The sequence below is a fragment of the Carettochelys insculpta genome, chromosome 1 (assembly GCF_033958435.1).
Source record: "Carettochelys insculpta isolate YL-2023 chromosome 1, ASM3395843v1, whole genome shotgun sequence".
NCBI lineage: Eukaryota > Metazoa > Chordata > Testudines > Carettochelyidae > Carettochelys > Carettochelys insculpta.
Window position 1 is genome coordinate 232291109 of NC_134137.1, and position 27655 is coordinate 232318763.

General features: G+C 47.4%; 2 protein-coding genes across 2 annotated transcripts in view; both read right to left on the minus strand.

Moving 5' to 3' along the window:
- The window catches only part of CASP2 (caspase 2), a 30676-nt gene extending 20468 nt beyond the window's left edge, over positions 1-10208 (minus strand). The window contains exons 1-2 of the mRNA XM_074983624.1: positions 10062-10208; positions 9557-9707 (exon numbers count right to left, since the gene is read on the minus strand). Coding sequence (XP_074839725.1) covers positions 9557-9706 — 150 coding nt within the window. The 5' untranslated portion in view covers position 9707; positions 10062-10208. The remainder of the gene's footprint in view (positions 1-9556; positions 9708-10061) is intronic.
- Positions 10209-17403: 7195 nt separating this feature from the next.
- Positions 17404-23020, minus strand: TMEM139 (transmembrane protein 139). The gene is made up of 3 exons (XM_075001864.1): positions 22686-23020; positions 19832-20128; positions 17404-17821 (listed from the first exon to the last, which is right to left on the minus strand). The coding sequence occupies exons 2-3, from the start codon at positions 20077-20079 to the stop codon at positions 17413-17415; spliced, it is 657 nt and encodes a 218-aa protein (XP_074857965.1). The 5' UTR covers positions 20080-20128; positions 22686-23020; the 3' UTR covers positions 17404-17412.
- Between the last annotated feature and the right edge of the window lie 4635 nt (positions 23021-27655).

Consider the following 27655-nt stretch of genomic DNA (forward strand, 5'->3'; position numbering starts at 1 on the left):
TGATGTGAAAATGAATTTCAAAAAAAGTTCTGCAAAATTCTACTAGTTTCTGAAAAAGCTTTGAAAGCATCATTAGAACCTTCATATTTAATAGCAAAAGAAATGAAAAGAAAGGTTACTCACCGTAGTAACGGCGGTTCTTCGAGATGTGTCCCCGTGGGTGCTCCACATTAGGTGTCGGGCTCGCCCGGCGCTGCAGATCGGATCTTCCAAGCAGTTTCTGCCGGACCGCGCATGCGCCGGTGCGCGCCGCTCCCTTGCGTGCTCCTGGCCACGTGCGCGATCCGGTCCCCGCCAGTTCCTTGACCAACCGCCTCGGATGCTCCTGCAAAACACTAAACAGAGATCCGAAGCGGGGAGGATGGGCGGGTAGTGGAGCACCCACGGGGACACATCTCGAAGAACCACCGTTACTACGGTGAGTAACCTTTCTTTCTTCTTCGAGTGTCCCCGTGGGTGCTCCACAATAGGTGACTACCCAGCAGTAACCCAAGATAGGAGGTGGGTAATCGGATCACGTGCAGCTTGTCCCCGAGAGGACCGGTGTCAAGAGCTGGGTATCCTCTTGGAATACCCTGTGAAGGGCGTAGTGCTTGGCGAAGGTGTCATAGGATGACCAGGTCCCCGCTCTGCAAATGTCTTTTAGCGCAACACCCTTGAAAAAGGCTGTTGATGCCGCCACCGGCCTAGTGGAGTGAGCCCTGGGCGCGGCCAGTAAAGGAGTCTTTTTGAGTTTGTAGCACATTTTCATGCAGGATACGATGTGCTTCGAGATTCTCTGCGAAGAGAGACCTTCTCCTTTCGATTTGGGAGCGAGAGAGACTAGGAGTCTATCCGTTTTCCGGAAGGACTTGGTCCTGTCTATATAGAAGGCTAGCGCCCTCCTCACATCCAGGAGGTGTAGGCGCGCCTCTTTGTTAGAGTTATGAGGCTTTGGATAAAACGAGGGTAAAACAATAGGTTCGTTAATATGAAACTCAGAAGAAACTTTAGAAACAAAGGCTGGATGCAGCCGTATGGTTACCGCCTCCTTGGAAAATACTGCGCAGGGTGGCGTTGCCATAACTGCCGCAAGCTCGCCCACCCTGCGAGCTGACGTGATTGTGAGAAGGAAGGTCGTCTTTATCTAAGGAGGCGGAGGGAAACCGTGGCTAAAGGCTCGAACGGTGGTCCCGTTAGCGCATTAAGCACCAGGTCCAAGTTCCACGAAGGTGGAAGCGGTTTCCGAGGGGGGTATAGGTTTACCAACCGTTTGAGGAACCTGGTAACCATGGGATGGGCGAACACCATGTGCCCTTCCTCTTCGTGTCTGAATGGCGAAATGGCGGCAAGGTGGACCTTTAACGAGGATAGTGAGAGTCCTCCTCTCTTGAGGTCCAGTAAATACTCTAATATTACAGGTATAGGCACCGAAAGGGGGGCTAGCTGTTTGGTAGAACACCATGCCGTGAAGCGAGTCCATTTCTGCTTGTAGGTCTTCCTGGTGGAAGTCCTCCTGCTACTTTCTAGGACTTGTTGCACTTCCTCCGTACATGTGCTCTCTAGGTAGCTGAGCCATGGATTAACCACGCTTGTAGTCACAGGCCTTGGGGGTGCGGATGCACTATGGACCCCTGGGCTTGCATGAGCAGATCCGGCACCACCGGAAGGGGCATCGGTGGACGGTCCGACATGCGCAGGAGTAGGGGGAACCATTGCTGTCGATCCCACGTTGGGACTATCAGGATCATTCGGGCTCCTTCCCTCCTGGTTTTCTGCAAGACTTTGTGGATCAGCACTGTGGGAGGAAAAGCGTAAAGCAGGGGGCCCCTCCAGGAGATTGCGAATGCGTCCCCCAGGGACCCCCGTCCCAGTCCTGCCCTGGAGCAGAATCGTGGGCACTTCTTGTTGTGTTGAGTGGCAAACAGATCTATCTGGGGAAAGCCCCATGCGTGAAAAATCGGTCGTAGCAGTTCGGGACAGATCTGCCACTCGTGCATGAGTGCGAAACGCCTGCTCAGCTGGTCTGCCTTCACATTGTGAGCACCTGGTAAGTATGAGGCTTTCAAGGTTATATTGCTGGCGATGCACCAGTTCCACAACCGGACTGCTTCCGCACATAAGGCACGGGACCGAGCTCCTCCTTGCCGATTTATATAAAACATGGTGGAGGTATTGTCTGTACTGATCCTGACTACTTTGCCTTGTATATGGTCTTGAAAGTGTCTGCAGGCATTGAACACTGCTCTGAGCTCCAGTATATTTATGTGCAGTGACTGTTCCGTGGAGGACCACAGTCCTTGCGTCACCTCTTCGCCCATGTGTACTCCCCACCCTATGTAGGAGGCATCTGTAGTAAGAAAAACCGATATTTGTGGTTGGTGGAAGGGTACCCCTGTTAGCATGTTCTTGGGGTTTACCCACCATTGCAGGGATTTGCGCACCTCTGTTGTGGGCGACACCACCCTGTGAACAGTGTGTGCTGCCGGTTTGTATATGCTCGCCAGTCAGTGCTGCATGCTGCGCATGTGTAACCTGGCGTTCTGTACTACGAACGTTGCTGCTGCCACGTGGCCCAGCAGCTGTAAGCACGTCAGAACCGGCACCGTAGGGCTGAAGGTGATGACTTGCACGAGGGAGCCGATGGCCCGAAAGCGTGTCTCTGGTAGATACATGTAATAGAATTTATGCGTGCCCCTATGAACTCTATGTCCTGTGTGGGGTCTATCTTTGATTTTGCTAGATTGATAACCAGGCCGAGCGAAGAGAACGTGCCTGCTGTGACGCGTATCATGTGTAGTACCTCCTCCTTCAAGGCCCCTTTGAGTAGGCAGTTGTCCAGATACGGGAATATAAATACCCCCTGTCTGTGCAGGTAGGCTGACACCACTGCCAAGGTCTTGGTGAAGACTCTGGGGGCCGAGGAGAGGCCTAACGGTAGGACCTTGTATTGAAAATGTTCTTTGCCTACCATGAACCGGAGGAATCGTTGATGAGCCGGACGGATAGTTATGTGAAAATACGTGTCTTGTAAGTCGAGGGCTGCGAACCAATCTCCATCGTCCAGTGCCGTAAGGATGGAGGCGATTGTGATCATCCGAAAGCGTTGCTTGCGCAGGTACCGGTTGAGGCCTCGAAGATCTAAGATGGGCCTCCAGCCTCCTGTCTTTTTCTCCGTGAGGAAGTACCTCGAGTAGAACCCTTTCCCTTGCAGTTGCTCCGGCACTCTTTCCACCGCCCCTATGAGCATGAGATGGTCTACCTCCTGCTTGAGCCTCTCTGCGTGGGAGGCCTCCTGGAGGTGGGGCCTGGGTGGAGGTCGTGGCAGTGGGAGCGACTGGAAGGGGATGGCATACCCCGTGGCTATGATCTCCAGCACCCGTTTGTCTGTGGTGATCCTTGCCACTGGTCGTAGAATGGTCGGAGGTGATGGTGGAATAACAGCTTCGGATGACCTTGTGCAATGGTAGTGATGGCGCAGCCCTGGATCTGTGTGTCAAACTTGTGGCCTTTGGCCCTGCCCCGAGGACGCACGGCTCTGTTGGGAACGTCGCCTGGGAGTTCTGTACTGCTGGTGCTGTTGATGTCGCCCTTGCTCGTAACCCCTGTGGTACTGGGGACACTGTTGCTGGTACTGGTACCGTCTTTGTTGAGGGTAGTACTTTATCTTTCTGTATGTAGGGGTGTAAATCCCCAGGGTCCTAAGTGTGGCTCTTGAATCTTTACTGGAATGAAGGATCGAGTCAGTTGATTCAGCAAACAGCTTCTGCGTGTCGAAGGGAAGATTGACGATCTTTGCCTGCAGATCCCTCGGTATATCCGAAGTCTGGAGCCAGGACTCCCTTCGCATCACCACTGCCGTAGCTGTGGAGCGTGCTGCTGTGTCCGCAACATCCAGGGCGATCTGAATTCCCGTCCTCGAGGCCGCGTAGCCTTCTTGCACGATGGCCTTGAGCACCGGTTTCTTGTCCTCTGGACGCGAGTCCATGAGGGAGGTTAACCTAGTGTAGTTGTCGAAATTGTGGTTCGCTAGATGCGCTGTGTAATTTGCCATTCGCAACAGTAGTGTGGAGGAGGAGTAGACCTTTCTGCCGAACAGCTCTAGCTTCTTGCCATCTTTGTCTGTTCCCCCTGTCTTGAATTGAGATGTCTTTGATCTTTGTTGCAACAACTCTACCACCAAGGAATTTGGTTGTGGGTGGCTGAACAGAAACTCCATGCCCTTCGCCGGCACGAAGTATTTCTTGTCCGCTCTCTTGTGGACAGGCAGAATAGTCGCAGGGGTCTGCCATATCGTAATGGCGGACTCCAAGATTGCTTCGTCAAGCGGTATTGCTATTTTGGAGGAGGCCGGAGGTCTCAAATTTTTGAGGAGCTTATGGTGTTTCTCTTGCACCTCTGCTGTCTGGATGCCTTGCGTGAAGGCCACCCTTTGAAACAGCTCTTGAAACTGTTTGAGATCGTCCGGAGGATGGACGTCCCCCGGGGCCGTAGCCTCGTCCGGGGAGGAGAGCGAGGAACCACTAGGATATGCCTCTCTGGACCCTTCCGGTTCCTGTTGGCGATGGTACATCCGCTCGCTGGAAGCTTGCGAGGGAAAATCTCGGGGTTCCATAACCAGTTCCCCCTGAGATACTTGAGTCTCTGTCCCCGTTCGCGATTGCCCTCGGGGATACGGGACCATCTGTGGGGATCTTTCCCTGGTAGAATGCCGGTGGTGTCTATGCCCCGCGTGATAGGGACGACCATGGCAGCATGGGCACTGTTCTTGGGAAGGTGACCTGGACCACTCCCTTGGTGCGTACCCCCTGCGTCTGGGGGAGCGAGATCGTCGAGACATGGGACACTGGAGAGAGCGATTTGTGATAGTACTCCAGCGGCTCAAACCCCAAGAAGGGTGAGGGTGGTCCCAGCCAGGGCGAGGCTGGTTGTAAAAATGGAGACGGAGGCTCCGGGTAGGCTAGGGGGGACCCCTGCCTTCTAGTTGGAGTCCGCAGCATGAGCGGAGGGCTGACAGAAAGCAACTCTGCAGCCCTGTCTGGAGAGGGGCTGCGGTGCCTTGTTTTCTGTGCAGCCTTCCCCCTCCCTTGAGGGGGTGGCTCCGCCCCCTGACGTGCAGGGGATCTCGGCCCTGTCCGCGCCGCGCTCGGCATGCTCTTCGGCGGTGCCGCGCAGAAGGTGTCCTCCGGTGCCTGCAGGCTGCATGCCTGCGCGCTCTGCACCGCCGGTTCCCCGGGGGTCGGTGCCGCTGCCTGCGGTGCCGCCGGTACCGGCGCTTGTTTAGCCGCCGCCCTGCCTGTGGTGTGGGGCGGCTGTTTGATCATCGGAGGCTGAGCCGCCTCCACGTGGCTCTTCGTGCCGCCGCCGATCAGCTGTTGCTGCGGCTGGGGGCTGTGTGCTCCTCCCGTCCCGCTCGCTGTTGCTGCCGGCAGGGATCGGGTTGGGGAGACTTTCCTCCGTTTTTGCGCTGATGGGGTGAGGGAGGCAGCTTTCCTTTTATGGGCCCCGGAGGGTCCCTCCTGCTGCGGCTGCTCCGGCACGTCTGCTGGAGGGCCTTGTCGAATAGCAGCATTTTAAGCCGCATCTCCCTGTCCTTCCTTGCTCTGGCTGTTAATTTTGCACAGAAGGAGCATTTCTGCGTGACATGGGACTCCCCAAGGCACCTTATACAGTGACTGTGCCCATCAGACGCTGGCATTGCCTCTCGGCAAGACTCATGTTTCTTGAATCCTGAAGAGGACATTGTTGGTGAGTCTTTTAGTTGTTAATGGGGTACTTAGCACCTTCTCTGTGCTGTTTTCCCCCTCTCGGATAGCCTGCTGCGGCAGGAGGGCTAATGGCCCTAGGCTCCTGGCCTCCGGTGCTCCGCTTGTTACTAGGACTGGACTGAATTCCGTCCCGCTTGTTGTTTCTTGTTTTTTTTTTTTTAAAACAACAACTGGCTAACTTAACAATAGACTAAGAACTTGAAAACTTTAAAGAAAACAGCTAAAAATCATTGAATACGCTAACTTGGCCGTAGCCTAGTCGGATTCCGTCTGCAGCCGACGGCGGTTAAGAGGAGCTGGCGGGGATTGGATCGCGCACGTGGCCAGGAGCACGCAAGGGAGCGGCGCGCACTGGCGCATGCGCGGTCCGGCAGAAACTGCTTGGAAGATCCGATCTGCGGTGCCGGGCGAGCCCGAGACCTAATGTGGAGCACCCATGGGGACACTCGAAGAAGAACCTCAATCTATTGGCAAATCTTTTGTTTTGCCAGCTACAAGTAAAATGGATTCAGTTATACATGGTGAAAAATACGGTGATGAAATGAAACCCATTCCTTTATTGAGAGACACGGTCTCACAGCACATCATAGCACTCAGAAGATATTAAAAGCAACTACTGGATAGATCAACTTCTTTTAATCACTTCGCAATGCAATTGGACAGACGTCACAAACCTTGCTCAATTTCTTGCGTATGTTAGATACTGCTATTATGGGGAAATCTTGTAAGAGTTTGAAAATCACAGAAGAGATTCTTTTGCCATGTCAATAAGTTTTTCAGATTGAATTCTATTTTGTGGTACAAATGCATTTCGATTTGTACAGATGGCACATCTCCTTTAACAGGATCAAAGAAGGGATTCAACGGAAGCGTAAAAGAAAAGAAATCGCACCACACGTAACATTTCACCATTGCATGATACACAGAGGAGCATTAGCCTCAAAACAATCTAAGCAGACGTCATTAAGGTACAAGATGCCATAAGCATTATCAATTTTATAAAAGTGAAGACTTTAAATAGACTTTTTACAATTTTGTGCAATGAAATGGACTCTGATCATGAAACACTTCTTCACATCGAAATAAGATGGCTGTCACGTGGCAAAACACTGTTGCATCTCTTTGAACTCAAAAATTAAGTTTGAATTTTTCTTCTGGAACACAATAAAACACTTGCATAACATTTTCTGAATGAGAAGTGGTTGTCAATTCTCAGTTATCCTGCAGACATGTTTGAAAAGTTAAATGGGCTCAACTTAAGTCTTCAGGATCAAAATACAAACATACTAATCCTCTCAGACAAAGTGAAAGCATTTGTCAGGAAGATAATGATGTGGAAAAATCCCATTGCCCTTGGTAGTGTGGAAATTTTCCCATCTGACTGAATTCATCAGTGATAATGATATGGACTTATATCAAATCAAAGAGATATAAAACAACACACCTTATGGCTCTGTTAAATAGTTTTACAACACGATTTGAAGAGTTCCCATAAAAGCTAAGTTAGATTTGAAAATCCATTTACATTCACTATCAATTAAAGGGATTCAGAACAGAGTATGAATGAAAAAGGAAAATGTGTTGATTTATCAACTGATGAAACTATGCATGCTATGTTTAAAATTTCAAGGTGTGGTAAATTTTGGATATCTGTGAAAAGCGAAAACCTGGAATTATCAAAAAAAAAAAAAAAGCAATGTTTTTTCTACTTCCCTTCGCCTCAACCTACTTGTACGAATCTGCTTTTTCAGCTCTCACTGCAACACAAAACCAAACATTGGTCCAGACTAAATGTGGAGGCAGATGTAAGAGTGGCGGTTTCAGATATAAATCTGAGAATAGAAATTCTAGCATCTAAGATTCAAGCTCAAGTTTCTCATAAAAAAGACAACATTTAAGCATTATTTTAACATTTTATTTGGTCTTTTTTTGCCTTTTTGTTAGTTTGATTAAAATAAATTTAAAATACTTTACTGTTTTTGTTTTTACCTTTAAAAATACACTATTTGAAACATTTTATGATATATATTTTACAACATACATAACCTTCCCAGTTGGCTTTGTCCCAGCAGATAAACGCACCCCCATTTTCTTTATTCACGATGGAAAATTAGTTCTCTACTTATGTGCCTGTTTTAAAGGTAATAAGTAAGAAATTTCTCAAATTAACTTGGGGGTTATGATACAAGTGCAACAAAATATGGGGGCTGTGGCTGAAAAAAGTTTGCGCACCACTGTACAGTAAAACTTCCAATTATGCCAGGCTGAATTCCTGGAACCCCCACATAACTCAAATGGGGAGGGGGGGCATGGGGAGGATGGGAACCAGGCTGCCCCTGGTTCCTGGCTATCAGAGTGATAGGGACCCCCTTGAGGAGCCAGGAAACTGACCAGGGAGCAGCCTTGATCAGTTTCCTAACTCCAGTCAACAAAGGAGAGCTAGGAACCAGGGGCAGCCTGGCTCCTGGTTCCCCTCCACAGAGCCAGGAAACTGACCAAGGCTGCTGCTTTGTTCAGTTGCCCAGCTCTGCAACTGGAGGAGAGCCAGGAACCAGGCTGTCACTTGGTTCCCAGCTCCCCACAAACTTGCAGAATCCAGGAAACTGAACAGGCCACAAGGACTGGTCAGCTTCCTGGCTGCTTCTCCCTGCCTTCCCCCAGCCTCTGGGCTGTCAGCCTGATAGCAGCACTGCTGGGGGAAGGCAGACAGAAGGCTTTTAGGTGCATGGCTGGGGGAAGGCAGGAAGAAGGGAGTCTTCGTTTGCTGAGATGCCCGAAGCTATGGGCTGCGAGGCAGGCTGACAGCTGGAGAGCAGCTTCATGTTGTGCTTAACTCATATTACAGTGAGTTACGTGCAACCTGAAGCAGCATATTTCAAGGATTCACTGTGCTAAAGTGTTTACTGTTAGACCACTTCCTATCCCACCTTCTTAAAACAGTTTACACAACATTTTTAAAACACTTATTGGAGGAGCAACTCCTGGCCACAATCAGATTGACTCCAATGTGTGAGCACAAAATGTACAAACAGATGAATGTATTTCAGCGTTATAGCACCCTTTTGGATGTAGATTATTAGTTCCATTTTTACAGCCAGGGAAACTGAGACTTGGGAATATCACACTGCCTCTCCATAGTAGAGCTATCATTACAACCAACATCACAGTGATGATTATGAGATGTGTCTTAAAAATAATGTCCAAATCTTTCTTTAGTTGGTTGCTGATCAAAATCCACTTTTGCTTTACTTATTTTTGCCCAAACCACTGCTTTCGTCATGACCTATCAAAAAGAAGTTCTGACCCACTTCCTCACAGAAAAGTTGAGACTTATCTTCCATCCACTGCTGACATTAGCATTGTTCATATGATAACTGGATGCAAATAGCATTCTGTTCTCTCTCTTACGTTCCTAAACATATACTTGGTTATGCTTCTACAGTGCTGCCTCCCATCATTGACAGCGCTGACTTACAGTCGACCTGAATGAAGAAACAATTATTTAAATGACGTGTTTGTCCCTATACTAGATACCAAAACTAGTTGCATCACCATTGGTGATCCTGACACTCGAGGATGATCAGGTTCAACATATGAAACTATTTTAAACATTGTTTTTCCTTAACAAAGAAGTAGAGCCAGAGTTTTGTAGCTATTGGGGGGAGGAGCACTGGGGACAGCCCACCTTAGGCTGCAAACCTGAAACGAATATGGACGTGGGTTTGAAGTCAGCACATCACATAGGCCAAAATTACACAAGCTGCTGAGGCCGAAGAGAAGTGTGAGAAATACCTATCTAGTGTGCCTACCTGTATGGTCTCCATCATCCCTATGGTGATAATGTCCTTCTCGATCAGGTGCTCCAGCAACTCTTTCAACACCAGCTGCTGGGCGAGCGATACCCGGTTCTTTTTCAGCGTCTCCTGGTGACATCGCTGCATGCCGCATGACCCCAGCATCCTGGCCACGGACAGAAGTCAGACCAGCCCCAGCATGAGGGTCCCTCCGGGCAGCACTGGGGAGCGGGGCGGTAACACCGCGCCTGGGACGCACACCCCGGTCCCTGCAGCGAGGGGCGCCTCCTTCCAGCCGCCGCCTCACCCCGCGCCCCCGCGTGCCACAGCTCGCGGTGGTCCTCCCCCACCCTCGCCGCACCTGGCCCTTCCCCCGCTCCTGGCCCCCAGCTGTTCTCGCCACAACCCGCGCCGGGGTGGCTTAATGGCTGCCATCTCCCCTCCCACCCTCCGCGCCAGGGTCGCTAAGGCTGTTTCACTTCCGCCCCGTTGCGCGGGTTCTCCTACACGGGTCACTCACCCACTGCGCCGCGCGCTCCCCCCGGCCCCGGCGCGCGCCTTTCTCTGCGCTACGGTTTCAAACTGGGCAACCGCTCCGTTGGATCACGTGGGCCAGGCTCCTGCGCGGGAAACCTTCCCTCCGGGATAGCCTCAGCGGCCCCCTGCACCTAACCACTCAGGCGCCGGCCGATATGCGCAGGCGCAGCTCCCATCTCCCCTTTCCCCGCCCGCCTCCGACGCGTATGGGTCCTGGAGCGAAGGGACGGCTTTGCGGGAGGGGAGCGCATGCGCCTGCGGGAGCACGGAGCGGCGCGTGCGGGGGGCGAAGCGGGGCGCTTTCAGTGATGGAAGGCCCGTGCGCCTCCACGTGTCCCGAGCCCTGTAACGGTCAGGCTGCAGGTGCGCAGCGGGCCGGGCCAACCCTCCTGGGGTCCCGCTAGGCTCCGGGGGCGCGATGAGGGTTCCAGCCTGTGGGAGGGAGCTGGTGGCGGTGTGGGAAGGAGGTAGCGTGGGGGTGGGGGTGGTCTGGGTGGGAGACATGGTCCAGGAGTGGAGGGTCTGGGAGAGGAGATAGGGCAGGTGTAGGGTACCCCTGGCGTGTGGTCTGAGTCTGACCCACAGGTTGCGTGGATCAGGCCTCAGGCTCTGGGTTTCCCTCCTCAGCATCCGGCGTGTTGTGATGTGGGGCCCCAGGCTTCAAGGGCGGGAGTCAGGCAAACGGGCTGGATCTGGTCTATGGGCTCTAGCCTGGGGAGACAGGGTCAGGAAGCAGCTTTGTGTGCCACTGCTGCTGCTTCTCTTCCTCCTCCTCACTCTGGGGCAAGTGCAGTGCAGTGCAGTGCTGCCTGGAGGCTTTCCCTGCTAGTCCAATTGGCTGCAGGGGTTGTGCCAGGTAAGCACCATCCCCTTCACCCAGATTCCACACTTCCACCTCCCTCTCACCCAGCCCTCCGCAGCCTGCCTCTACTATCCCCTTTCACCCAGACCCCCACCTTTGGCCTATTCCTGTACTTGCTCTCCCATTGACACCCCGCCAGCCTGCTGCAGTACCCTCCCTCCCACCCCGACCCCCACCCCCACCCCCAGGAGGCTCCTGCACTTTCCCTTCCACTTAAACCCCACATTCCAAGCCCATTCCTTCCCATCCAGACCCCACACTTTGTTCCTGGCAGCCCTCCCCCACACACTAAACCCTGAACACCCCATTTTGGTTCCATACTAGGCCACAGAAGTGTTAATTGGGCTTTAACGAAGCACTGAACCTTGGTCCCTCCTTCTGCATCCCCCATTCATAGGCCTGGAGCGGGAGGGGAGGTCTCAGTCAGGGGACACATCAGTGCAGGTGGTTGGTTTATTTATTTGTTTCTCACTTTTATGTGGCCCTTAACTGATTTTTCTGTGGGTTAGTGACCCCCAACCAAAAAAACATTCCCCACCTTTGGGATTGGGGCACATACCTGGCATAGCTCTCATTTAGTTGTGGTGGGGAGGACAGGTGCCTCCAAGCTACCCTGTGCTTGCAAGTGCCTCCTCTGATGCTCCTATTGGCTGTGATTCTCAACCAATGGGAGTGGCAGGGGAAAAGCCTGCAGGTGAGCAGAGGGACAGAGAGTGTGCTGTGCTCAAGGTAGCTTGGTCTGCATTAGGAGATGAGTTTGAATGTAGATGACTTAGGTTTCATTTATAAGGAATCAGTCCACACTAGAGGGTCCATTCTGTTGATTTTAAGGGCTCCTAAGGTCAACACTTGTATTCCTGCTTTTCAAAAGGAATAATGCCAAATTTGACCTGGCATGGTCAACTTTATTGTAGTGCAGACAGAGTGCTGTGAAATTAGGTATTCTTGGCCTGCTGGATGTCCCCTGCGGTGCCCCATTGTGTCCACTCTGGCCATCTTTCAGCTCTGCCACTTTCCAGGTATGCAGAAAACAGCCCTGGAAAATTTGAATGTCATTTTCTGTTTGGCCAGCATGGTGAACAGAGCAGGCAGCAGACTTCAGCAGCACATCTGGCCATGAGTTCCCAGAGTTGCAGACCAACTCCAGCATGAAGGGTGCAGGAGACCCAGGACCTAATTGCAGTGTGGGGGAATGAATCTGCTGGGAAAACTATGAGGCAGCAAAAGAAACACAGACATGTATGCCAACATCTCACAGGACACTGGGGAAAAAATGGTACCCAAGGGATTTCCAGGAGTCCCACATGAAAATAAAGGAGCTCAGGCAGGCGTACTGTAAAAGAAAGGAAGCAAACAGACATTCTGGGTCATTGCTGCAAATGTGCCGCTTCTATGCTCGGCTGCATGAGGTTCTAGGGAGTGACCCAACCACTGTCTCCAGTCTGTGGATACCTCCTGAGGAGATTCCTCAAGCAGCTTCTGACAACAGCAAGGAGGACATGGTGGAAGAGGAGGAGGACAACAATGGTCAGCAGGCAAATGGAGCAGCCGATCTCACCAACAGCCAGGAACTTTTTTGTAACTTTGCCCCCTCCTCCCAGGACATTTTGCCGCTGGACCCTGATGGTGAGGAGAGCACTTCTGGTGCAGTCTCATTTTTAATAATGCTACAAGTATGTTAAGGCAACTGAGAGTGATCTGTAGTGGCTGCTGTACCGACACAGTCCAGCGCCCCTGAACAGCTTGTTAACATGTCTGGGGATGGCGCAATGATCCTCCTTGCGCATCTCCATAAAGCTCTCAGGCAGGTACACTTTAATTCTTCTCATAGGATTTTTGAGGAGGCCTGCCTTATTCTGACATCCTTGACAGGACACCTTTCCATGGCAAGCCACTAGCAAGTAATTTGGCTTCATGGCACTACAGAGCAGTGAAACATAAGGACCATCCTTGTGCCCACATTGAGTCAGCCTTCATTCCTTATCAAATTTTCTTATTCTAAACAGACTAATCTCTTTTTACAACCTAGAGGAAGCAGGGGAAGGAGCATTAAGCTACTATATGATAGTACAAGCTGCTCCATCCTGCCTGGATCACCCCCTCCCTTCCGCAGGCTGGTAGGGGAAGGGAAATTTTTATTGCCCCAGCAGAGTGGGGAGAAGGAGCACATCATGCCTGTGAGAGACACAAAGCCCTGAAGGATAGGTCTAAGGCTCAGTGTGAAACTTTTTGAGGAAAATCTTTAGGTATCTGGGACCAAAATCACAGACCCACTCATTTCTAATTTCAGGCTCTGAAATGCTCTAGTCAAGTAATGTGTCTTTCTCTGGTCCAGACAACACCATCAGTTACCAAGTGGGAGTAAAATGGAGAGAAGGAGACGCACACTATTGCATGGAGTATTTCTTTGCAAAATAAGTTTAATGAACTGAACTGAACTAAGTGGTAAAAGGCTGAATTCATTAAAAATACACTGACATGTATAAGGCTTTGTATGATCAAAATGTTTCCAAACATTAATCAATTCAATTTCACAATAGTCTTGTACATATGATTATTTTTGCTTCATAGATGGGGAAATTGAAGTGACCGAGGTCTGAGCTACATTTCAAACCTATATCAGTATAGCCACATTACTTGAGTGTGGATTTTCTAATCCCTGAACAATGTACTGACCTAACATATACACAAGAATGTAGATAGGAGAGCTTCCCTCACTGACATCACTACTACTGTTTGGAGGGGTGGACTAACTATGCCAACAAGAGACTTGCGCATAGAGAGTTTTCATTAAAGTGCTACAGCAGTGCAGCTACATGTGGTACAGCTGTGCCAATGCAATGCTTTTAAGTATAAACTTGCCGTTATCCAAGAGCATTCAGCGAATCAGCAGCAGAGTTAGAAATGCAACCCTTCTCCTTGCCTGTCAAACTGTCAGCAACTGAGCTGAGGTAATTTAGCAACCTGCATGACATGTTCGCATTCAACAAGTTCCAAACTTTCATTTTTATAAAAAGTAATTTTCTAGTCCTTGCTGCAGTGCTAACTTTCCGAAGTGCACAGTGTAATCAATATAATGGTGTCTTCTTCAAAGTTCAGTGTGAAACAATGACTCACTCCCCAGACTCCTATTAATTTGATTAGAGATTGTGATCTAAATCCCAATGATACTTGTCATTGTCAACACCCAGTAACTAATCCCTAATTGTTTCATTGTTCGAGGTGGAAGGTGGAAGCAGAACCCACTGAGATAGAAAATGGCTGCAGCCATATGGAAGGAGATGAAAAGGAAAGGGTGGCGCTCACAGAGATAGGGAAGGTGGTGAGAAACAGGGAAAGAAGAGACCCAAGGGGCCATGGGTTTCCCTCCCTCACTGCTGAATGTGTGACAATAAGGGACTGAACAAATAATTACTGAACATCTAGTTTCTATATAAAGGCCATTTTCTTCCCTGGAGTTCTGTACAAACTGCTCTCAGAGATGCACTCCACTGTGCTTTGGAGTGGGAGAATGTAGTTCTGAGTTGTAGCCTAGACCCCAGGTCAGAATTAAAGATGGAATTTGTCTCTTTCCTCCAAATGTGTTTGACACTCCTGCTGCTGACCGTGATAGTTCATTGCCTGACCCAAGGTTGATTCCTTTACTCCAGAGAGCTATGCATCTAAGATCTTTTTCTATAGATGGCTTCATTCTTAAAGGTCTCCCAGTCGGGTTTTGCAGTATTGTTTTGAATGTGCAAAGGGTTCCAGTGAAATCAGAAGCTTTATTTCTGGTGTTCAAGTAAAGGGTCAGCAACCCCCAGCATGGGTGCCAAGAGCAGCACCTGAGTTGATTTTTCACTGGCACACAAGGCAGGAGCTCAGCCCCAGCTCTCCTCCCCCATGCAGCCAGGAACTTGCTCAAAGCCATGCCACCTGTGGGTGAACAAGAGACCGACTAATGCTACAAACCACCACCTACATGGAAAAGCTCTGCATCTTAATTTATTAATGAAGCTCTTGTTAGTAGGACTATCAGTTACTTTAAAAAGTATCACCAGCTCTCAGACCATGCAGAGGTCAAATTTGAGCACTCCACCTCAGAAAAGTTGCAGGCCCCTGTTCTAGTATAATTCAAGAGAAAGATCTGCTAGGACCACTTCTCTATATTTCTGTAATAGAGCTTCTGTTGGAAACAGAATACACTTCAAGACCAAGACCAGTATTTGCTTCCCATCCTTTGTCTTGTAAACGGCTTCAGACAGTGACTCTACTATCTATTAGCACCTAGCATGATGAGGTCCTAATTTTGGTTGGGACAGGTAGCCATTACTGTAATACAAATCATATTTAAGAAGTCACTGGGAAGTAAAGCTTTGGCTGAAACAGCTGCATTTTTCAAAAATCATGACTCAACATCACTAAAAGTACAAATGAAAAAAATGCATAAATTCAAGATTGTAGTAGGCTGGAACCTTGGGTGATTCTCCAAGGCTGCAGAGCATCTTGGGCTCCTGCAGCCAATACAGCTGTGCAGAGCTCTGGCTTTCCAATATACCTTTTTCAATCAATTTCCTATCCACAGACCCATCTGATTCTTGTCCCAGAAGTTCATGATAAGAGAGTTAACTCTCCTAATTCCTTATCCTCGCTTCCCATAAGAAAGTTGTGTTTCTGCTCCATCTGTTGGCTCCATGGAGAGAAAGCAACAGAATCTGTGGAGTGGGCCCCACAAAGAGTGTTTCAGGAGGGGATGCACAGATAGGGACTTTGTTGGTGTTCAGGAGTTGGATGAGACCTCACATGTAAGCATTGTAAGGACCCTATACAATATAGGGCTGTCTTTACGAGGCCACTATATATCTTTTGTACTTGCGAGTGAGCAGTCACTTATTTTCATTTCTGATTGAAGACTCCCCTGGTTTTGAACAAACCACTTTAAGAGATGGTCTTTAATTTACCACCCGTCAGAACAGAACATGAGAACAGCCATACAAGGTCAGACCAAGGGTTCATCTAGCCCAGTAACCTGTCTTCCCACAGTGACCAATGCATGGTGCTTCAGAAGGAATGAACAGAACTGATAATCAAGTGATCCAGCCCACTGGCTCCCATTCCAAGCTTCTGGCAGAGGCTAGGGACATCACTCCAGCCCATCCTGGCTAATAGCCACTGATGGACATATCCTCCATATCTAATTCTTTTTTGAACCCAGTTCCAGACCTGGTCTTTGCGACATCCTCTGGCATTGAGTTCCACCTTTTGACTATGCATTGTGTAAAGAAGTATTTCCTTTTCTTTATTTTGAACATGCTAACTTTCATTTACTGACCCCTAGTTCTTGTGTTGTGAGAAGAAGAAAATAACATTTCCATATTTACTTCCTCCAAACACCACTCATTATTTTGGAGACCTCAATCATATCCCCCTAAGTCTCTTTTTGAAGTTGAAAAATCCCAGTCTTCTTAATCTCTCCTCAAACAACAGCTGTTCCATTGGATTCCCTAATCATTTTGTTGCATTTTTGTATCATGTCCAAATCCAGTATATCTTTTTTGAAAAGGGGTGCTCAGATCTGCACATAGTATTCAAGACATTGTGGGCATACTATACAGGTGATATGATATTTTCCGTCTTATCGATCCATTTCTTTATATTTCTAAATATTCTGTGAGGTTTTTTTGACTGCCTCTGCAAATTAAGTAGTTGTTTTCAGAGAACTATCCCTAATGACCCCAAGATCATTTTCTTTGACTGGTAAGAGCTCGTTTAGAGCTCATTTTATATGTGTAATAGGGATTTCCAATGTGTACTATTTTGCATTTATCATCATTAAATTTCATCTGCCATTTTGTTGGCTGGTCACCCAGTTTTGTGAGGCTTTTTTTAACTCTTCACACTGTGTTTTGAATTTATTATAGTATTATTGTATTGTTTCTAAAAGAAGCCAAAACTCAGTTTCTGAGGAAGGTGCCAAGACAGCATGAAATGTAAGGAATGAACAGGACATTGCCATATGTTGGTGTGTAAGGAAAGTGGGAACATGTGCTTGGGGGAAGTACACAGTACCTGTATGTGTGTAGAAAATAGTAACTGTCTGTGCACGAGTAGCAAATAACGTGTGTGTATGTGTTCATGAAGGGGCAGTAGGAAGGTAGTGCATAATGTGTGTGTATGTGTAGAGAATATCAGATGGTGTTGAAGTTGGTAGTGGACAGTTTGTATAAGGGGTGTAAGGAAAGAGTGGACATTGTGTGTGGAGAGACACGAAGTGTACTGTGTGTAGGGGCGGGAGACTTTTGTGCACTGTCCTCTTCACACTTGTGGACTACAGCCTTGAACTCAGACTTGTGTCCTTGCCCCATATTCTGCACCGTGGCCCCCTTGGTGCTCCCATGACATGGCCTGCAGCACTGAACCACTTTTTCCAGTTTGTAGTAGCACTAAATGGGTTAGGTACCTCATCCATAAAAACCAAGCTCTGTCTGTTTAATCATTGTCTCGAGGGCTGGAAATCTTCTGCAAAGACATCGTCATCAGTGGGACTCTCATAAGCAGGTGGTGGGGTGAGTGGCTCCAGCCGCTCCAGCCTTTCTTCAGTACCTTTGACATCGTGGTTATCTGAGGTAAACCGCTGAATCCTGGGGGGCAGCACCAACCTAAGGTGCAGCCTGGAGCCTGCATCTGCCTCTGACGCACGCCTGGTGCCCGATGCCACAGAGACACGAAAGGTCTCCACCCCAGTCTCTGCCACAGTGGGCGGCTCAATGACCACACTGTATGGTGGGGGCTCCCCCACTGTTGAGACTGTGCCTGAATTGGAGGTGATCGTCCAGACTGCTGGTGCTGGTGTCATTCTCACCACTTCTTCATAGGATGGTGCTTCATAGGCAGCATTCTCCCTACACACAAAAGATAGGGATGTCAGCTGCCAGTCATTGTGATGTTTATACTCTACATGGAGACAAACCAACAAGGTGTGTGTGTTGGTGGGGAGGGGATCTAAGTCCTCCAGATTGGGGACCATGCAACAAACCATAGATCACCAGGTCGGTGGTGCTCAGACCATTAGCCCAAGTGGTCCTGTAGGCCATGTCCTGCCACTCTAGATCAGAATAACACTCCCTATAATTCAGTATTCCCTCTCCTGGTCTGCAGGATCCAAACAATGGTTCATCTAGCATGGTATTGCAACACTTGTCCTATTTGATCTTACCACATCTGGTGCCCTTCTGACCCACCAGTGGGTGCTCAGCAGACATAGCAGATCTTTTAACATCTATTAACAAGACTTATATTGGGAGAAAAAAACGACACCTTTTAGCTCTATTATATCAGATGGGCAATGGTGGATTTGTGAGGACAAAGAGGAAAATAAAAAAATACTGTATTTTAGTTTAAATACTAGGAACTTTCTATTCAATGTAGAGTTAATAGAGGTGCTGTCAGGAGAACTTACAGCCCTCATCATTTTTCTCCTAGCTAGCAACACTATAAATGCATTTCATCCTAATAATATGTATTTTTTAACTCTGCTGAGCTATTTGCCTCCAGAATACCCAGTGGCAGTGAATACCGGCTGATCTTTTAAAATCAGTCTTTATGTTGCCTCTTTAATAAAATACATAGTAATAATAATACTAATAAATAACCTTTTTCCCTTATACAGCATTTGGGACTGAAAGTATTTTACCAAGATGATTAACTTCTTATTGTTTCCATTTTACAAATGGGTAAATTGAAGTACAGAGAAATTAAGGCCCAGTGGGGTCTCTATGTTTGGGCACCTACATATAGACATTGGGTTTAATTTATGTAAGTACAAAGCACCTACAACTGCATTTTAATCCAGTTGGAATTGTGGATGTTCAGCGCCCCTCAAATTCAGTCCCTAAGTGCCTCAAGTGGGATAGTCAAAACACAGAGGCACCAAAAGTTACAGATCGCTTTTCTAGGGAATGATTGCCTTTGAGATGAAGTTTGGAGAAGTGAATAGCACAAGCCCAGTTGAGATTCTCCATAGCATTTCACCAGCTATTTTTATCATCTTTGTCTCATTTTGTTGCAAGACTAATAATAATTGGCTCATTAGTGATGGTAGCATTCAGAAAAAAGTTATAGGGAAGGTTGGGGTAAAACATGATTACAGGGGGCAGAGAAGACTGGGCCAGAGCTATGTCGTCTGTGTCATTGAAGGTAATAGCATGATTGTGATTTCTGTGTTCAACAGAATATTTAGCCCTCTCTTAAGACAGGAACATGTGCAAAATGACCTATGGAAGAGTGTTTCTCAGTGTCTGGTCTGGGGAGTAGCACTGGCTCCTGAGATCTCCCTGATAAAGATTGGGAAGACAGCAACCCAGAACCTGGTACAGGTTGAACCTCTCTAGTCCCGCAACATCCACAATCCAGCATGACTTTAGTAAGCTGGCCAACCACTTGCCATGGATGTGGCTGAGTTTCCCATGGTCTCATAAATTTATTTTACAGCCACCAGTCCTGGCTCTGAGTGTTCTGTGCTGTTATTTAGCTCTAATTTACCCCTAATTGTCTTCTAAAAGCCCAGTAAGCTGTGGAAGTGTTGATAAAGCTACTAGACAATATTGACCTCCTGTGGCCCAGCAAATTTTCTCATCCGACATTGGTCAGGTCCCAAGGGTGCCAGATGAGGGTTTCAAGCTGTATCAAAAAAGTTGAGAACCACTGCTCTAGAGAACCCTTCCAGCCCTCTATTTCTAAGATTCTGTGCCTTTGGGAACCTCCACATAGAGGAGGAGAAGATATTACTGTGCTTCCTGGAACAGACTGAGTTTTGCTCCCCTTGGGAAAAGTGTATCAGAAGGATTAGGAAAGGGAAGGATTCAAAAGGCTGTGGAAGAAGGAAAGGGTAAATAATAGATATAGATGCTTACCCTGCCTGGCTCTCCCTCCTTGTGGCTGCCTGATTTGTATCCTGTGGGTGACGTTGCTTCAGGAAGCACTCCACAAACACACTCAGCAGGTAGCCAATCAAGCACACACCCCCTACCCCCAAGAAGAAGAATCCCACTGGGTTGATGTGAGAGGAGAGAGCCAGCATGGTGACCCCAATGAGAAGCGCTGCGGTGAAGACAAACAACAGAGCCTGGCGGATGCCTCTCCAATGTGACTCTACCCACATGGTGGTGGCAGGCAAAGGGAAAAGGCTGGGCAGCCGGGGGAACAGAGATCTGTGGAAGATATGGAGGGGTTTTGAACATGAAATATGAAGCCACAAAACATGTCAACATGGTGCAATGACTGTGCAAATACATGCCAACACAAGGGCACACCACTGTGACAGCACACATGCAAACACATGCTGCCACAAGAACATTCATCTGCACAACATAGGGACACATGTAAATTCATACCAGCATCAATACACATTGCCAGGAGGACATGCTTATGCAACTACATACCAAACATAGGCGATGCGTGTGCAAATATGCCCACCAAAATACACATACGCAAAAATGGGAAACTAATGTGGATGAATGTACTCCTTCAAACCTGCAGACATGCAAACACTCTTCCATGAGAGCATACATACAACAAGCAGACATGCAAACAAAACAAAGTAACAAATGATCATGGAACATGGCATGCACACATTTGAATTCTTTAGCATAGAAATATCAGCTGCTGGAGCAGAAGCATGTGTCGTAAGGTAATGTGCAACATGCAATTGCATATTTAGAGCCCTGATCAGATAAAAAATTTGTATCTGCCTCTGATCTGTAAAAAATGTCTTGTGGGTATCCAGAAATGTGCCTACTTCACAGCCGTGAGTAGACGCAGCTTTGATTTCAGCAGCAAGGCAAAGCTCAGCACAAATCTTGGCATTTCTTTTAGATGCACCTTGGCCCCTCCAAATTTCTTCCTCTTAACGCTGGCTCCTTCCCACCTTTGTGTTGGAAGTTCAGGTTGACCCTCTAATCCAGCACTCTCTAGTCTGGAAATGTCTGTGGTCCAGTATGATTTTAGTTAGCTGGATGACCACTTATCATGGGTGTGGGCAAGTGTCCCATGGTCCCATAAAATTTGTTTGTAGCCACCAGTCTTGGCTTTCACTGTTTTGTGCTGTTATTAATATTAATTTACTTCTAAATGTCTTCTAAGAGCCCAGTAAGCAGTGCAAATATTGGTAGGCTGCTAGAAAATATTGCCTGCCTATCTATTGTTCGCCACATTCTCTAGTTTGGCACAGTCAGGTCCAGGGAGTACTGGACTAGAGAGGTTCAACCTGTACCCCAGTTCTTTCCCCTAGTGGACTCCCCCATCATCTTTTCTTTGATGCAAGAGAGTGATTATTATTGTTATAATCTGTAGGTGAGGAACACCAGGGACCTCTGTTAGCTGCTGAAGCAAAGACTACAAGTAATGAGTAGTCTGGCCTGCTTCCAACAAATTTAAGCACTTCTCTTTTCCTCCACCTATTGGGAAAAACGGTGAAAGTAAAGCAGGCATATTTCAGGCTCAAAGTTAATACTGTACTGTGCATACAGCAGCACAGCAAAATTGCCGTGCAAGGGCACCCTCTACTGTCTGACACCAGCACAAGTCCCCTCTAACAACTGGCCAATCCTTAGGAAATTCACACCTGAGAGCCTTTCCTGGCTTTACGCTGGTAGTGACCATTGTTTCCATTGGCCACCCACAAGCTCCTACCAGGCTAGGGGAGCTCTCTCCTGAAGTGATGAGATTGTTGTGTTGAACTGTTTCCACAGCACTCCTCTTCCTCGGTGCCCTGCTCTTCCCATCTAAGCTCACCTCAGACGTAGTAGCAAACCCTGACCGTTCTAAGCACTCTCTACAGGAGGGCCCTTGTCTCCCATGTTGCTAGTGGAGACCTTGGGACTGAATGGGGCATTCCTAGGAAATCCCAGGGGTTTGCAGGAGGAGAAAGGGACAGAGAACAAGAAAAAGACAAAACTATGGACACAGAGAAGGAGAGAAATTGTAGGAATACAGACAGCTGCGGTGGCCATTTGCCTGGACCTATCCAGATGCTTTTGTGTTTCTAATGGGAATCAGATTTCTCTTTACTTAATGCTTAGTCTTGCACTCCTGCAGAAGACAGATTCAGACACCTTCAAACGCACACACCTATGAGACACAGATCCACAAACATACCCAGTCCCGGATGCGCACACTTGCATAGGCATGTATGCACATGCAGCTAAGCACACTCCACACGGACAAAGAAACCTACAGGCTCATGCACGTCCCCAGGCACACCACACACACCGTTGCACAGGCCAACAAGCACATTCTCAAGTATGCCTCTCTAGATCGGCACACTCACAAACAAATATTCATAAACACACTGTGTCAAATGCCATGACTAGATTAAAAAAGGGATGGATAATATTATGAGCATTAATAATTGTAATTTTACAAACCAGACTAGGGCAAATCAAATGCATGTTTCAAGCCGTCAGCTGATCTGCTAGTGAGGTCAGGCGGGAATATCCACATAATATTTGTCTCTCTCTGAAGTCCCTAGTTAGTATGTGCACTGGTCCACTAGGGCTAACCCTGTGAGCATACGAAGGTGCACACTTTTTCCCATAGAAAAATACACAGCCATGTATATGTAGACAGTTACTGTATACCTATGCACTTCTGCAAGCACACAGGCATGTTCATACACACACAAGTCACACAGACACACATTCTTCACGTGTCTCCATCAGACAGTCCCTTTAAGCAGCAGTTGTGCCATCACCTTAAGCATACACTCACCAGAAACAGCCTTTTAGAGTCAATACCAGCCATGTCCTCTTCCCTTCTCTCTTCATCCCAAAGAACCGTCTGGGAGCCTCTTTTGACTCTGTTCCTTGCCTTCGTCTCCCTGACCTGAGGAAAAGACACTTTCCTTGGGTCCTCTTATACTCCTAAAGGAGTGTTACTCCCAAAGGAGCTCTTGATAAAAAATGCAGGTGAGCAGTGAGTGTGGAAAGTAGCAAACTGCAGGGAGACTTTGTCCTCATTTTTCCAAACACTGAATCCAAAGTTTCACTTCCGTGTGGCTGTCTACTTTCTGCTTTTTCTCTCCTCTCTTCTCTGACCCTTCTTGCTCTTCCTTTGCTGTGTTCACTCTGCCCTAGCAGAGCAGGAAGCTGACTAGGGGAAAGGGCGGGGTGTGCTTGTGAGTGTGTGTGTGTTTCTGGCCCACCTCCCTCTGCTAATCTGGTTCTCTCCTTTCTCCAAGAGGGATTTATTCTCTCTTCCTGCTTTGCCCAAAGGCCTGGTCCCTACCCAAGCCCAACCCAGAAGCGCATGGCCCATATATAAAAATTTCATAAGCTCTATGAAAATGTTAAGTTATGTGCCCGGATTGGCTGCTGGATCTCCCTAGTTTACAACCTTTCTGACTTTAAGAACAAAAGAGGAAATGCAAACAATCAGGTTACTAACTCCAGAGGGCTGCAGAGGATTTCTGGCTATCCTCCACACCTCTGAGGACCAGAGGGTTTCTACAGAAATCTCCCCCAAACCCAGTGATCAGTGACCCTTTGTAAAAAATCATCAAAAGTGCTCAAACTTGGATTTTCCACATGAGCAGCCTCTAGAAACTAGCAGTTGCAAGAGTGTCTGTATTAGGAAACAGGCTTAGCACTGACAGTGATTGTTAAGAACAGTTTGCACCTTGGACTTCCCTTAACTGAAGCTGAAAAAAATTTAAGCTACTAGCATAGTTGGGACCAAACCACTTTCAGCTTTTTTAGTCTTTATGGACTGATTATTCTCTTACACCTGTAGGAGAACCCCATTGAAATAAATGGATTCACATCCATGTAAAATGGGGACAACCAGACTCTGGCATCTAGCACACTTCTTACAGTTTCTGTCTATAACAGAAAAAGGATCAGTTCAGACAACTCTTGCCAGCTAGGGAATCCTCAGCTAGTGCTGGAAATGACTGACTCATCATGGAATAGTAGAACTGGAAGGGACCTCAAGACGTCATCAAGTCCAATTCTTGGCAGTCACAATGGAACTATCTAGCTCATCCCCAACGGATGCTGGTAGTGAAGATGGGACAAACCTGCTTTTACTGCTGTCATAGAAAGTATGTTTGAACGAGGGCACATCTTCACTACAGGGAAAATGGACCCTGCCTGGGTCGATCTTCTGGAGTTTGATTTAATGCATCTGGTAGGGACATGCTGAAGTGAACTCAAAGGGTGCCCCCATCAAGACCAATACTCCTGCTCCTCACAAGGCGTAAGAGAAGCAAACACTCCCATCAACCTCCCACAGCAGAGATGGTGTGGAAGCTCAAATTATGGTACATTAACTCCAGCTATGTAATTTACATAGCTGGAGTTGGGTATCTTAATTCAATCTTCCCCTTTAGTGGGCTATGTCTACATGACAGCAAATTGCATAGCTTATTTTGAGTCGATTTTGTAGTAGGTTATATTGAAACATCCCTTACTCCTCCTGCAATGAGGTGTACACAGATGTCAAAATAGCATGCCTATTATTTTGAAAAATATTTCTAAATGATGGGTGCATTGCATAGACGCAGGGCAGTTATTTCAGGATATCGCAGTATCCCGAAATAGCTCTTGCCAGGTAGACATAGTTGTGTAGACCTGGCCTGAGTGCAACATGGCATCTAGGTCATACACAGAGTGGTACATTGTTGACAATAATTGTCAAGAACAGGTGCAGTGCTGAACAGTTAAGTGGCAAGGACAAAAGAATATGAGCATTGTTTCAGAAACCACATCAGGGAGAGGAATATGTGCACTGTGGACAAGACTAGAAGGTGACTCTGTCTCCCCTGCTTTGCCTTCACTGAACAAATTAGCAGGGATTGAACTAGGCTAAGCACCAACAGGGCTTTGCACCTGCGCTAGCTGTACAGGTTTGGGGGAAGGATCATTGGAACTTTGTTGCTCATTTACACAAGTACTCTTCTACAGTATTGCAGTAATACTGCCTTCTGGGTGAATGTCCAACAATTCCTGGTGCAGCACACAGAAGAAGTTGATCCTAGCAGATTTGGAAGGTTTTCTGGAATTCTCAGGAAGTTGGAGGTTATGGGAGAAAATGTCAACCCCCCATGAGTACCTCTGGAGCTCCCCATAGTCCTATAACTCCTGTGGTGCCAGGGCCAGGACATTCCTGGATAGGTACATAAGGCAGTCAGGCAAAATGTGTATCGGGATTTCCAAAAATTCTGATCTTTTCAATAGAGGATCAACTGTCTTCCCACTAGGCCCTGCACACTTACTAGTACCATAGCTTATGCAGTCTTAGCTACTCAAACCTGGAGAGAAAAAGACTCATTTATCCACAAAGCAGTTCCAGGATGGTGTTTTTCTGAGAACTGAAAGTGATCTGGAAATAGCTGTAAGTCAGCAGTGACTGTTCAGTAATTATGTTCTTAGAATATGGTCCTGAGCATTGAGAGAGACAGCTTTTGGGCTAAGTGCTGGCAAAAGTGGGACTTGGAGTGGTGAGCAGATAGTGTACAGGGAAGCAATACTTCTACATTCTTTGTAAAGAAATTAGATTGTATCAAAAATGCCTGTATCCGAGTTTAGTTTCTCCTAAAAGAAACAACTCATTCAACCCTGAATTTGCCAACCATTTCTTCCAAAAAGAATCAACAGTAGAATATATATATATATATTTTCCCCAGGCAATTAAAGTGAGTGCCTGGAGAAAGTTTGGGAGAGAGTCGGAAAATAAAAAGCAGGCTAATATGATGAATTGTCTAGATTATTAAGGGCATGACACTGGGCTCAAAATGTTGATGCAAAGGCTAGTTGCTGTGTTAATGCGTTCGTTAACTATTTTTTAAATAGTCACTATTCTGCTACACTGGAACTCTCTGTGCTTCCTAGGTCTCTCCCTCTTGGTGATTATTTGCAGCTGCATTCATTCTTCGTCTTCCTGATGGTATTGTTCCTGCCTTTATAACAGCATTTCATGCTTTTCATCCTATGTGTAACCAACTGATCAATGTGTACGCTTGAGTACTGCTCTGAGACCCATCTACAGTTACATCTCTTAGTTTGAGAGCCTGGATCTTTGATGCAAGCTGGCCAGATTGACTATTGGTGGCTGTGTAGATCCCAAGTTCAGTCTTCACGGAGCTGGCCAAGATGGGGGCTGCTCCTTGTGCTCCTCAGTGAGGTATACTTGCTGAAGTACTATTCATGTCCATGTGCAGTTCCACGAGAAGGCCCTCACAATGATTGTGCTGCCCTGATCAGGGAACCAGCCTGCTCGGTCCAACTGGAAGGCTCACTGTTAGGATAGACATTATACTGAAAAACCGGAAACTGCTGTGTTATAACCAAACCAATGGTCCACGTGGCCTTAGTTATACCAATCCATCAGATAAAAGTAATGCTTTTGGTCATTCTTTGGAGGCTGGCTCCTTCAGGAGTTGAAAATGGGGAGGACGTGCAATTAGACTCCTTACACATCCATTTTCAAAGTAAGGGGTGGTGAGGGAGCTTGTTCAATAGTGGAACAGGCAGGCAATGACAAAGCGAGAGGCTGGGATGCATGTGTTGGCCACTGCAAATGGGGTGACAAGGAGTTGCTTACTAGATGGAAACAGGACCTTAGAATATCTCTGTTAGGAATTGCAGCAAATGAAAGAAAGGGAGTCGTAAGAGTATTAAAAACCTGGCTGCATTGGCATTGTTTTTGGAGGAGGGGGACTTATTAAATGCTGGAATACATGCAGAGAAATTTGCCTTGCCTAAAAATGTAATAACAAGATTGGCTAAGTTGTTTTATGAAAGATTTTTGGACATTGGTATTGAAGATCAGGATAAAATAAAGGCTTGAATTGATTGAATTCTCTGCTGGATTGCTATTTTTCTCTCTCTATCATGGCTTATGTTACTTCCACATCAGTTTAATCAATATCTGCTCTATCACACTTCAATGGAATTACATAAATAGCTGGACTGAATCTGCTTAGGACTGCCTATCATGCATTCATGAGGAAGACAGGTTGCAATGCAATTGTAAATACACAACCTGGCCATTTATGTTCCTGTCACTGCTGCTGGCTAGCATATGGCCTCAGAAATACAAAGCAGTGTAAATATTTTGACCATAATAGCCAAAACATCATTTATCACAATAAAATACTCCTACTAATGCGTTTGGTGTTACTTTTGGCATGGTTCCTCTTCTGTCTGGCATTAACAGTCTCCATGTGGCCTGGCTCAACCAGCTGCTGTGCACTGAGCTGCTCAGGTCATCAGGACTGGGAAGAGTGCCTCACACAGCCAAACTGGGAAGTCCATGGAAATTCCAAGATGTGGAGTTTTAAGAGGGGACAAATTGGGTTGGCATGAAAAGGCCTTGCAGGTAGTTAGTACAGTGACCATGAAGGGAGGAGTGTTACATGCAGGAGAGATATGGACACTTCTACCTGCATGTGAAGCTGCATCTACCCTTTCATGGATGCCAATAGCAACGTTCGAGGAATCTGGAGATCACCTCAACCCTCCCCCCAACCAAGTCAGCAACCTCAGTGCCCACTGATATTTTTGACAATAAAAAGCTTACCTGTCTGCTGCAGGGGTTCCATCATCCCCAGATGGTGCCACTTTCTGAGAAATTGGCTTGGCTGCACTATACACTCTTGTGATCTCCCCTTCCCTTCTCATCCAGACCTCCCATAATCCTGGCAACACAGTAGGCATATCCTGGTGTGGCTGCTCGGTACC